The sequence below is a fragment of the Opisthorchis viverrini genome, assembly GCF_000715545.1.
Source record: "Opisthorchis viverrini unplaced genomic scaffold opera_v5_238, whole genome shotgun sequence".
Classification (NCBI taxonomy): Eukaryota; Metazoa; Platyhelminthes; class Trematoda; order Opisthorchiida; family Opisthorchiidae; genus Opisthorchis; species Opisthorchis viverrini.
In genome coordinates this window covers 694,887-708,442 of record NW_008751890.1, presented here as the reverse complement: position 1 = coordinate 708,442, position 13,556 = coordinate 694,887, and the positions used below count along the sequence as shown (strand labels likewise).

The 13,556-nt window shown below is 43.7% G+C and overlaps 1 protein-coding gene across 1 annotated transcript in view; it reads right to left on the bottom strand.

Annotated features, from left to right (window-relative positions):
- The window catches only part of T265_08745 (hypothetical protein), a gene marked incomplete at both ends in the record, with an annotated part of 38,625 nt that extends 32,907 nt beyond the window's left edge, over nt 1-5,718 (bottom strand). The window contains 2 exons of the mRNA XM_009174630.1: nt 3,414-3,760; nt 5,691-5,718. Of these exons, the coding sequence (XP_009172894.1) occupies nt 3,414-3,760; nt 5,691-5,718 (375 nt within the window). The remainder of the gene's footprint in view (nt 1-3,413; nt 3,761-5,690) is intronic.
- Between the last annotated feature and the right edge of the window lie 7,838 nt (nt 5,719-13,556).

Below are 13,556 nucleotides of genomic sequence, written 5' to 3'. Positions count from 1 at the left end.
ACTACATGCATTTAATTGCGATTTCGAAAACTGCGCATTATCGATTGTCTACAATTGTTTGTCGGATTAGGATACGAATGGATCCGGCGTCTGTTTCGAAGTTGTCTAGCTCTTGTTAACTAGATCACTAAAATCGTTCCATTGGAAGAGAGGTCGCTGACCCGTCCCTTGAATATCTGAATGTGTTCGACATTTGGGTGCCACATTATGCCACGCACGCACTGGTAAATGTTGCAAACCTTGTTCCTCATTTCGGAATCGGATCGAAGACATTCATGATTTGGTGCAGTACGGTTCATCCATAATTCTTAGATTCCTGTCACCTGCACCGCAAATTCAACACCGCGTTTGAGGCAACTCTGTTTAGCTGGCTAATTGCAGTAGGAGGTAAGAGGTAACATCCCGAAGCTTTCATTCGTCAGCAAGCAGGATCTGATTATTCGGAGCGAGAATTGCCCTGGGATGTTTTATTTTTTTTCACAAAGAACAGTTCGCTATTTCATCCTTATGCAGGATAGTCCGAGGGTAGTCCGAGCGCAAAAATTCTACCTTCTGAGAGCACTGGAAACAATTTTTAAAATTACTTCAACTGAATTAGATAATGGGCCTACGAAAACTGTCAGCAGTTGTTCAGTGAGGGTATGTGATTTTAAGGTCGGTATTCTCTAACCCGTCCCTCTGCGAAAGAAGAGAGCATCGATGCCCCCGTAGCTGAGAAGGTTATCGTCACCTGGTGGATGCATCACAATTTTACATGCCACGTGGAATTGCACTGCAATACTCCCATAGTTTTATAGAGCTGGAAATTTGATGCTCCTTACCTCGGCTCTAAAAGTATCACCTATTTTCTCGTGAATAACCATGTACTAATTCTGTTGCAAAAAAAATGTTTGTGCTTTTATTGTGTATCGTTGCTTCTGTTGAGATTTTCAATCCTAATATCTAATTAGATGCCAGTGAACCCGCAACTATAAATAAATTTTCTCATCTGTTTGCCTTGTGCATCTCCTTCCCTCCAAGCTTCTCATCCAACTCATTACTAAGCGCCAGAGTCTCACGAGAAACACCTGCCGAAATATTTAGCCGGACATGTAGAAGATTCTGAGGGGATGTGTTAAGTAATTTCCTGTATGGATGCTCAATTAAACAAAATTCTGAAAATCTGAAAGGAAGGCGGACTGATGTCCTTTGTCTGCGGAACCCGCNGTCTGCGCAACCCGCTCAATCATTATGTGCTGTAGCAATTCAGTGAATACTCGCTAAGTGTGAAGACTGCTCGAGTAAAGCATTCCATTCAGGTAAGTCTCAGGGCAAGTTTTGAATGTCGAAGGAGCGTCAACGAACTCACAAGGTGTGATCCTATACATAATCAGCAGTGTTCTCGAATAGACTGACTTAGGGTTCCTCACAAATCTTGTACCTTCCATCTGCCTAGTTTCTTCGGGTCTGCAACGTGCCCTCGTAGAAATTTTTGTTTAAATGACTTACTGGAAAGTTCGTGCGCAGTTCCGTGTGCTCCTGTTGATCAAAATGAACAACCGAACGCAAGGTTGATTAATGATCAGTATCTTCATGGCCGGGATTAACTCTACCGCCGCAGCGTACGCTTCAGTTTTCGCAAACGAAAAAATAAAATAAATAACTAAATCATTCAGCTGTGGCACGTCTTCGGTGCCTAGCTGCCATGCCACACGAGACACGAGGGCTAGGATACTGCCAGGTTGTCCAAGCCTAGACAGGGTAAGTCGAGAGGCAGAGGTCGGGTTTGAACGAACCACCTTCGGGTCAGTAAATTCGTGCTCTGACCACTTGGTCCATCTCGCAAACCAAAGTGATTGCATGAGTTGAGTACCACGAAAGCTACATGTGTCGACCCCATAAGTTTCAGCAATTCTGACCGCTGAATTCGATAGGAGTTTAAGTAAGGCGTCATCGGTCACAGCTGGTCTTCTGGTTACCTGGAACCAGTAAAGCGGTTCACTTGAAAATACTGCTTTCACAAGTAGGGGGCTGCCGTGATCTATTTGAGGTGCACATTGATTTGAATCGCGGGCACGATGGAGAGCAGGTTTCTGTACGAAAGCTGTCATCAAATATCTACTACCTCCCGTCAACCACGTCATTTTGGAGCGTCCGAATGATGTTTGAATTATCGACATTTAGAAATACCCTTTGCTCCAAAAAAGGTGCGCATAAATCATGTCTCAGTAGGACAAACATACTGATAGCCAGTAACTACTAGATGTATGGGCTTGGAGACATGATCGCTTTTGGTAGATATTCCAGAGGGCTTCGAAAACCACGAGTTATTTGTAAACTTACATTTAAATAATGGATAACTTACAGTGTGACAGGGAAACTCAAGGGTGACCGGACGTTTTGCGCCCAGAGTCACAATCTATCCACTGCGTGTGTAAGGTGAAACTATTTAGTATTTTCACTATCAATATCCTACCTAGTGCAATGACAGTCAAACTACGCCAATTCGGTCAGAGGGTAGCAAAACACCTGCGCATATTTTCAGTCAACCGTTCTTCCTTGCGCATCATCCCGTAATCGGCTCAGCGGAAGGCAGCGAAACCACTGTACAATATATAAATGACAAGCTCATTGCGAGGAAATTCCATTTGATTTATACGCAAATGCTTTTGACGCTGGGCGGGGATCACTTAACAAAAGAGTAACTTCAGCTGACCGAGTCTATATCTACACCGAATATGTCTGAAATAGAACAAAGCACATCGTCACGATGTGTGTGTTACGTCAGCTAAAAGTACAGTGAATTAATCGTTTGAATATCGCCTTGTATATCCCCGAAATTCTGTTCGACGTGGCATCTGTCTAGTAATATGCGCTGGAGGAACTCAGAACATTATAACTGTATATATCATAAATCGTGACGACAGTTTCTTTGAATTTAAGCAAGCTCGGAAGAGAAATAACCTAACAAGAAGAGTAAAAATTCTCCCTGAGATTCGGTACTTGAGGATCAGTAAGCGTATGATCATCTTATGTGCAAATAAGTGCCAAGATATACGGGAAAGCGGCCTAAATAAAACAGTGCAAAGCAACCTTACACAAATGGCCACGAATACCTTACCAGTAAACTGCGAATTCCTGGTTTAAAAATGAAGTACTTGAAGTTGATTCTGTCTATATTAAGCCCACAAAATCGGGTCCCATAGGCGAGATAAAAGACAGCGAGTGACGTTAAGTTTGTTTCAAATAATAACGGCATGCTGTTTACGTTGATGATAATGACGATGATAACTGTGAGCTCCGAATATGTGATAACTGTTGTTGCTGAATAACGAGTGTTGGACTTCAACAGCAACTCAGGTGTTCGCCTCAGTTTCGCTAGTGTCAGACATCTTGGTGTCGACGGCATCGTAGCGTAAAACACTCCGAATCACCTGCATGCGTGCCGTTTCGCACGTGGCTAACAAAACACACGGGTTTAAGAGGGCACTTAGCGTAATGAGTAGGGCACCGACTTGTTGGATCGCAGCGCCAGCAGCGTAGCGAATAACGTTCGAATTCGCTAGGATATATCTGATCGCTTCGTAGAAATGGAGCACCGTAAGTAGACCTGCCATCAGCGATGTTGTCAGAATTAGCCTTCTGACATTATTCTGGACTTGTCGATCACGTTGTTGGCCAGGAGTCGGATGGCGTAACACATGAATGACGTATGCATGAGAACTAATCATAATAACCGCGGGTAGCAGGTAGTTGAAGAGCATCCACAGATAAGCTTGCACTTGAAAAAAACATGCAATAAGAGGTCCATCAAAAGCATATTGGGAATAGCATCGGTTTGATTTGTAGCGGCGCAGGAAGAAGTTAGGAATGAACAAGAACAAAGTCATCCCGACTTCGTATATATAGCATCCAATGATAAGTTGTTTCTGACGCACTTTATATTGACTCGGGAAACAGACGGCGCAGAACCGATCGAACGATATGCACGTCAAATTCTGCACACTGACTACGACACCTAACCAGAATAAGTTGTCCCTATACCACAAATAGCAAAAGATTTCGTCCAAAAGAGGTACGCCCGTGTGGATATCATATCCCCCGAGTTTGAATATGAATATCACCAAGGAGCTATATGCATCAGAGAAACTTTGGGTTCGAAGCAGAAGTGTGGTGAGGCGTGAACCGATTTTGCATTGACAAAGGACGTAAAACTGAATGGTGTTCAAAATTGCTCCAGTACAACCAAGGCTGGAAATCAGTGACCGCACGACGAATGTAGCCTGATCCATTCATACTTTTTTTCGCTTGCCTATCCGTGTTCATCATAACTGGACTTTTTATTACAGAATAGGGTACACCCACGATGGACACGATTGGCCAGAATACGTCTTTCCCCAGTGGAACATTGCTCTCAGATAGGATATGCAGACTAAAAACTGGACTGGACGTTTCATCCACTGGGAAAGCTCCAAAACTATATTTCTTCCCTCTCGTTTTGAAGTGTTGTGCGCTTCTCAAATTAGGTTAGTTTTCTTAAAATTGCACCTTCAATCTGTTTGTACGGGGTATTTGATCCTGAACTAAACGTGAATTTTACTAACCAACCGACCACGTACTGACTTATCTCTTTTTACGTAGAACGTATCAGTTATAAACCTACTAAAACAGGTCACCCAAATGAGAGCCAAAACTAGCAATTTCTCCTTATTAGCTCAGTTAAACACCCTGTCACTGCATAGGACACACCGAAGTTCTGTTGGATCTGATATGAAATAATGCAAAAGTGTTGAACTGACTACAGCATAGACAGCAAGAATAGAACACACTAACATTAGTCCATTAAAACCGCAGTGTGCAGGGAACCGGATAGGGTGCTGTCGGAATGCCCTCCCCATAACCCTTGTGTTCAAACACACCCGGCTGTCTGCCCCCAGAAGTGCATGGTTAAGGTAATTCGGCCTCTTTAATTATGGCCACACAATAGACCAGCTCCGGTCTATGGACGTAGTTTGTTGATCCGTTCTCCATAGATCTGAGAGGGACGTTGAGGATTACGCTTTTCCGAATGCTGAAGAGGATAGTTAATAGACGCATCGTAGTATCAGTTTTCAGTGGGCAATAGAGAGAAAACCGTCTTCAACAATACCAATAACAACAAATAACAACACCATTGGCGCGCGCGTGATGAAGTTGCGAAAGCGTTGTTTTTGTCGTCAGTCTCCCTTAAGTTGTCCAAAGATTTGGTAAACCTTATTAGGAAAGTCGAATTTACAGAGGACAGATACGGCAAACTGTTGCCAAAAACAGTTGTGCTAGCTGGCTAGCATGAAGTCGTTTTTGTGAATTTAGCACAAGTACGATACCCAGGTAGGTTTAATCCGCAAAATTTAATCCCTTCTTACGAATCGACGCTTCCTGGGAGAATAGAGAGAGCGCGGTTCAAAAGCCAGCACAAAACCCTCTTTTCTTCAGAAATAAGAAGAAATGCTGTCGACGGAATCGCTAACTGAATTTGGAAATGTCGTCGCAAATAATTCACTGACGCTCAGGGTGATGGCATCAGTTTGCACTGATAAAACTTTAAGACGGAGTGTGAGTTTATATCAAACAATGACCCAAGGCGACGGAAGGGACTTTCAAATATACGCACCAAGCTTACTGGCATCGAAGAGATATCCCATGCAGTTTTCATCCTGGGTGAGACTTACTGGGTAGACACAACAGTTTCGGGACCATGCCCCTTTTGGTAAAAGTCCCTATGACCACTGCATATGTATCACAATGACCGTGTGTTAGCCCATGCGCTCTGACCTGCTGACACGTGAATCCACTAGGTGGCGCCCTAGGAATAAGACTAAAGGAACCGTTTCCATGCAGATAAATAGGCTTTGACCGGACATTGTGGACTAAAAAGCGAATCTCTTATCTAACACTTGAGGATGGTTGGATGTGTTTGAAATATATTACTCCATTATGGTCAAAAAGATGGTGGACCCAACGACGACGGCATCTACCTCAGTGATCTACCAAAAGCGATATAGACAAGTTTTCGGATTCGGTTACATATAGACTATGGCACGCCAGATGAACCAGCCGGATATTTAGGCTGGAGTATTGGATTATCTGGATCCGAGTGACATGAAGGTTAGTGTACACCTGCTACTCGTTAAATAAAGCCTGCATAAAGTAATCCTGATGCGACTTGCAGATCAAAGATATCTTGATAATGAAATTTCACTAGCATTGGTTCTTCCTCCCAACTGGAACTTCCACGAGGCAAGTAATTTTTGCTATGCGGAATTCCAATACAAAATTTTTTGTCGCCTAAAAAACTCGGATGCCGATAGCTGAAGCTGCTCTTGAATCCGGCAACTTCGGCAGCGTCTTCGTTAACGATCACCGTGATATCATCAAGGTGTACTGGCGAATGCGTGCAATGTAAGGTATCATGATCAGCATACAACTTGAGGAGTAGCTCAGCGTTGGTTGTGCGGCGAGTACCGACTCCTAGTCGACCCCTCAAATGTGATTCGAAGGAGTTCATACGAACAGCTTGGGCATCCATATCACCTGCAAGAAACAAAATGTCAGTACTTCTTACTCGCTGAATGAGCCCGCACAGATTCCGATAAATAATCTTCTCTTCAGCGTCAAAAACTAAGGTGCGTTGAGGCGTTTTATTGGGCTGGATAATCGGCACATAGACGACATTGCACTAAAATCTAATCCAATAAAGCGCGTTTATCTCTGAGGCAGAGTGCAACTCTCGCGCCCTATATTTTTAAGTCCTCGCTTCTAGATCACACGGAGGGAGATACGTGAAAGAGCTGAGTTCTTCCTTGGTGCTTCAAGATGCATAACTACACTTGAGTCTTGTGTGGGTGCTTCAGAAATAAAGCACGCATCAATTTTAAGGAAGTACCAGGTCCGGCCGAACATTGCCTGTTTAACAATTTAACACAGAGTACGGGCGTTGAAACCTCCTTTGTAGAAAGGAGCAGGGTATTAGCTTGATTACTCTGAATAGGCGGCGCGGAGTATAAAGCCCATCGGTCAGATGACTGGCGGTCAATTGACCCAGGGACATTTGCTTTTGTGGTGGAAAGGGGTTACGGAGGGACATCAGCGAACATAGAATTGCGCGGGCAAATGATACTTCCCAGTCTCCCAGGCCGGAGAACGGGGTCTGTTTGAGGTAAATCACCTTGAGCACTTGACTCAAAAGTCTGACCCACGAGGCCATGGGAAGATGTAGGGTTTGTTCGGGGACCCTGCCTCTATCCATTGAATCAAAAGTCTGACCCACAAGGCATCAGACAGTAGTTTTTTGTGGACATTTCCCGGAGCCGCTGACTCACTGGTCTGACTTGATCAGTTGTAGGGTCTCGGCCTAGCCCGAGGGTACAAGGAGTAAGACTTTACTGTCTGCGGTTGTGCCCAGCAGGTGCTTGTTGAACAGCACCGGAAGTTTTGGTTTTAAAAGTATTTCAACCGTACTGAATAGGGCGCCGGCAGTCACTGTCAATCGTTGGGTGATCGGAGTGTGCGGTTTTTATAGCTTAAATGTTCTAACGCATCATTCCTCGGGGAGATGCGGCATCGCTTCTTTCATGAATATGAAAATACTGGTGGTCTGGGGAAATCACCTTGTTACTTTCACACTCATCACCGAGGGCAGTACGACTTTACTCCCAAACCACCTCATAGCATGATTACTCGTAGTACGTGGTCCCGCTGCTCTTGATCTGAATACTGCCCTCTGGCCATACTGTAATTGTTGTGCTTGGAGAACGGGGATCGAGTAGGCGTAACACACCGGATCATTTCACAGCCCAAGCTAACCACCAAGCCAGTGTAGTAGGTTTAGGTCGAAAACAGCTGGTTTCATCGTAACAGATGGAAGCCTTTCAGTCGGATGTGTTCAAAATCAGTATTTTTCCGTTGCCATAATCGTTCACCGCATCCTATCCCAAGCAAGATACTAACAAAAAGGCCCTATAGTGTGACCTTACAGTGGAATATCCGTTAGTTACCAATACGTGAAATTTGCCGTTACGCAAATTGAAATGCCATTGATTTTTCTCTTCTGTAACTAAAGTTTCAAAAAAGATCGGTTCCTTCATCGCCGGTTAAATTATCGCTTTCGAAGCAAACTTCTCATAAACCGGGGGATTAGGTAGTGCGGTTAGTCAAGTTTTTGTGTCAGAGCGGGAACCTTTCTACAAGAAAGCCAAATCACTTAGAGATGTCAATCGGTGCACTCACATATAGCCTCGCATCCCGAGTGGATCAATACGGAAAGGTCTGGGCAATCAGTTTCTAGGTCCTGCAGTATTTTAGTCCGAATATGTGTGGCAGCTGGCCCAGTAAAGTAGTCTTTTCTGACGGTAATATACCGACCGTTGTTACCTGACGGTTGGTACTGTGAACCATATCTTTTGTTGATGACCTGAATCGTAATCCTGTCTAGACCTGGCAGTTTTCCAGCCCACGCACAACCACCGAATTTACTGCAGGGAAGCTGGACTCAACAAATTCGCTCTGCACTCTGAATCGCCCATTTTCGGCTCCTTCAGAAAATTTCTGAAGGTTGTGTCTGGAATGAATTGCCTCCACCCTAAATATGTGGGCCACTTAGTCTCTTTGGTGTCAGCTGCTTGGAATGTTCACCATGACAGGCCGCAAAGAATGCCCCCAAAAGCAACATTCTCACTGTTGAATTTCATGTCGTTCGCCCCGACTAGATCGGAATTTATTATCACTTATCAGTTTAACGCAGAGTACAACCGAAAGTGGATATCCGTCGAGCATGATTTGCTCTGTTTTGAGTTAGATTGTGGTGGACTGCGAATCCCCCTAGGGCCGTCGCAGGAGTAAGGTAACCCCAGAAAGCCATGTTACGTCCGGCAATTCTAAACGACCCAACGAAAGCATAAAAGTTTCAGATTGCGAGGTTATTCATTGTGAATTAACCAAATCTCGAACATCTTATCAAAATCATCAAGGTAATCCTGAACATCGTCTCTAAAATCATTACCGTTGACACCAAAACCATAAAAGCTAATAGCTAGTAGGTGCTGAATGTGTGCCAGCTGGTCTAGGCCTAGACCAGAGCCGCGGTGGTTGGTCTAAGGCCATTAGAACAGGCCACATTTTCAAGTAGCAACTCGCCATTCACTTTTCAACTCCAAACCTAAGGGACCAGGGGAAGGTTACTGAGATTTCTATTCATTAACCTTTCATCGAGGAGGGGTTGTGGGTGCTTTACTTATACGCTCCATTATAGGTCAGGCGGTTTTGGGGGAGTATAAACCGTCAAGACGTTGTGGGTCCAGTCTGTTTGTAACGAGAAACCCTATCATTTGTTTCGGAATGTGATCTGCTATGTACACAGAAAGCTGCGAGCCTTTCTAGTTTTTTGTTCATTTTCTCAAGTATGGCTATTATAAGGCTAGTTCGACAATCAGGTCGATTATTGGACTACTTGAGATACAGGTTTGTTCATTTGTACTTAAAAGTTGTTGTGAATTTTAAGGCTTATCGTGTGGTATTATAAGGAATCTGATGACGTTGCCTCCATTAGACCTTTCTTTTCCGTAGTCATGGATATTCTGGATGAACGACAGGTTTTCTGTCCAAACACATGATGTCAATCAAACTTCGAGCAATACAATATTTTGCTACTACGCGAGAATTTCACAATCAGTGAGTAGTTACGATTTACTTTATATCCATCAGTGATGAACGCAGAATTTCCAGTCTTCGGACGCAGAAAGTGCAACAATGACGCAAAAACAGAAAATATAACTGTTAGTCAGCTGTCTGTTTTAAATCAACGGCTGATGGCTAAACATTTTCGCAAGCCCACTGTAGGGAACAGCCGATTTCGTGTTTGAATTATACTTTAATACCTTGTGTGAATGCATACCTCACAAATCGAGCAGAGTTACATAAATAGGACCCACAAATTTTGCTTTGCTGTGCATCACCGCTACCTGTAATATTTCGGTGCTTTCAATCGTTTCTCCCACACACCACTGACCCATAATTCCACTTTTTAGAGTTCGTTCTCTTCCGGGATTTTATCACTGTTCACACAGTCAATATACGGGCCAAATGAGATATATGGACCATACAAATGTACCAACAGACGGTCGAGTAACAGTTGAACTTGTGGTCGTTGGCTTGTTGGCCGAGCTGGGCAATTTGATTGCAAGTGTTTCACCACCAACCGAGGTGACATTATCAGTGCGTTATTCTGGAGCATAGTGGTGCGTAGCGGTGGGCTAGTGGTTGTGCGTTGAGTAGTGCTTGTTACGTGTGTGTTGATATACGTGCTGCTAGCTGGGAATGGCCTTTGACCGCGATTAGTTGTTCGATCGGGCGGTTCCACTGGTTGATTTGTCATCTCATATCCTCATTCACCAATGCCCATGTGACCTTTGAGCTTGGCATCCCCTGCCGTCGTAATCTGGTCGATGTTGGAGTGACTTTTGTCCTCCCGAGTCCCGGCTTGTGAGCTTTATTGCTTTGACCCCAAGGAGTTCCTTGTTTCTTTGTTTGTGAATCTAATATTTGGTCCTCCTTGAGTGTTCCGGTTGAGATGTTGATCTTTATTCTGGACATAGTGGTGCGTAGCGGTGGGCTAGTGGTTGTGCGTTGAGTAGTGCTTGTTACGTGTGTGTTGATATACGTGCTGCTAGCTGGGAATGGCCTTTGACCGCGATTAGTTGTTCGATCGGGCGGTTCCACTGGTTGATTTGTCATCTCATATCCTCATTCACCAATGCCCACGTGACCTTTGAGCTTGGCATCCCCTGCCGTCGTAATCTGGTCGATGTTGGAGTGACTTTTGTCCTCCCGAGTCCCGGCTTGTGAGCTTTATTGCTTTGACCCCAAGGAGTTCCTTGTTTCTTTGTTTGTGAATCCTTGAGTGTTCTGGTTGAGATGTTGATCTCTCGCACGTAGAGGTGCGTAAATTGGATCCAGTTCGATGCACCGGTTGATTGAACCTGCCGTAGAGTACCATGCTTCCAGAAAATATCTTCCGTGTCGCGTGTCTCCGTATGCCAAAATTTTCGCGTTTTCCAGATTGAATTTGTGGCCTTCTTGGTCCTCGTGTATAGATATCAAGGGCGGGGTGTCATGCCTCCTGACAGCCGCTTTGTATTCCCTTATTCATGTGCATAATTTACTCCCAGTCTGTTCAACGTAGAATTTGTTGCAGTTGTTAAAATTGTTTTGGTATATTACATTGTTCCTCTTGGTTTTCTCTCAGTTGTCCTTCGGTCTAGAGATAAATTTCCTTAGGGTGGCATTCGGTTTTGGGCCATGAAGATTCCTTTTTGAGCCAATAATCTGGTTGCGAGTTCTGAATATATTCTTAAGTAAGGTAGGACTACCCTTCTGGTGGCTTGTTCTTGCTGTTTCCGTTGTTGAGATGCCTTTTTCTCCTTGGATATCTATTGTTCTGGAACACTCCGAATATATGGTTTTCTTCCTTCTTCCGTAGTTCTGTGGTGCTGCAGTGTGTCTCCGCCCTCTTGAACGAAGTTGGGACGCAGCTCTTCTTGTGGTTCACTAGATGATTGCTGTTGTAGTTACGTATTTGATCCGTATGAGTTTCTTTCCAATATACACAGGTTTTCAGAGTCCCATCCACCTTTCTGTTCACTAAAATGTCTGAGAATGGCAGTCGGTTGTTTCTTTCCAGTTCGATTGTAAACGTAATATCTTCAAACGTTGTGTTGAGCAGTTCATGTACATCGTGTACTGAATCCCGTTTCATGATGACAAAGGTATTGTCTACGTAGCGGGTCCACAGCTTTAGGTCGATGATCGAAAGTACCGCAAGATTAGAGCAAGGGTTACAAAAGTTCCAGCGTGCCCCTATCCTACCTGAACTACCAACATTTTCCTCCACAAAAAATTAAATTTGTCTATTTTTTGCGTGAGTGTTGCAGTGCAGACTTTTTGCTGATACTGGGAGGCCAGTATTCTTTCGCAGAATGTAGTCTTGTAGTTTCGTCTGGTTCGACAAGTACTCTTCAAAATACCCCTATCAAAACCAATGTGGCCACGTTGTGTCGAGTTCATGCTTTGCTGGCGTAAAAGCATGAAGTATAAACGGCAGACTTCTAAACAGAATATAATACAAGAAGACTTTACTCCGAAAGCTTTCGTGATTTGTTCTGCACGAATATTACACTGGAATATCGGATAACCCAACATGACTCTGATTTTCTGGGTGCAGTTCAGAATTGGTCCCAAAAGCACCGTATTTAGGGCAATTTACCCTCACTCATTGGTATTCCGTTCACGGAGTATCAGTATCAAATCTGTCCTATGATTTACTGGCCCCGTGATATTTGTACAGGCACAGGGAACAAATTATTGTCCAAAAGCGTTTGTAATCCAAGAGAAAGAGCTTCCAGCAAGGAAGCGATCTTAATGAATCCAGTAAAGATTTGCTCTCTATTTTCCGTGGAAGGAAAGAACCGCGGTGTAGTCTGTACGACCTTCATTACCACTGTGTCATGAACAGACATGCTCCGTTTTAAAAGCGAAAATTACTTGAAGCTTGACAGGTCTCCTACCTCTTTCTTAAATTCCTTTTTAATCATTACACCTAAAGAATATAGGATCGGCAATTTCCAAATAAGTTGTTAATTGCGGGTGTTTGTGACAGTGTCATTTGTTTGATAATCACTCGCAGAATACTAGTTTATGGCAGTCTACTGTGTTTGACGTGAGCAATCAAATTCTCTGGTGCGATCAAATTTTTGGGCAAAAACCGCATTTACACATTAGCCAAATTTTACTTTTCCGGATGCATTCAATCCATACGAATGAACCAAGACATTCTGAGTAGTAAACACTAACCGCGGTAACAAGCAGACACATTCAGTTGTGCATAATGCGATCGAAGGGTTGGTCCATGCATCTTAGCTCGTAGCACGAAGCACTGTCAAATGAATCAAATGATGACGAAACATAATTCAAGCTGTTCGCTCAGATTCAACTCATTTAGAATCAAAATGGGGACGTAAGAAAGCTAACTGAGTCCAATGCCGAAAGTGACACTGTATAGTTACAATCCGAACGCGAATACATCCGATAGGTCCGTACAAGCATCCTAGCGACGCATTCCATCGGCGTGGAATGCAGAAATACTGTCTCAGTTTTGAACGAAGCATGAGAATGACCATTCCGTCTAAAATGAAACGTTCGGATTCATCACAAACTGACAGTAAATGATTGTGACAACGCGAAAGCACCGAATAGCTCTCCAATAATTCTGGCGTCCACCTGACAAAACCATATGAATGCATTTTGACAGACATGGATATGCAAAGCATTCCAGAAACACACAATCGAATTTATGCATGCTTTGGAGAAGATCGAACACGCATCTACATATGTATTATTTATGTAAATGACATTCTCAACAAGAAATTTTTGCATTGCATNATGACATTCTCAACAAGAAATTTTTGCATAAAGTGTTCCTGCTGATCTCGATGGCGAATCTCATAAGAAGCCTCAAAATTAAGTATTGTGTGGCGTCTGGCAAC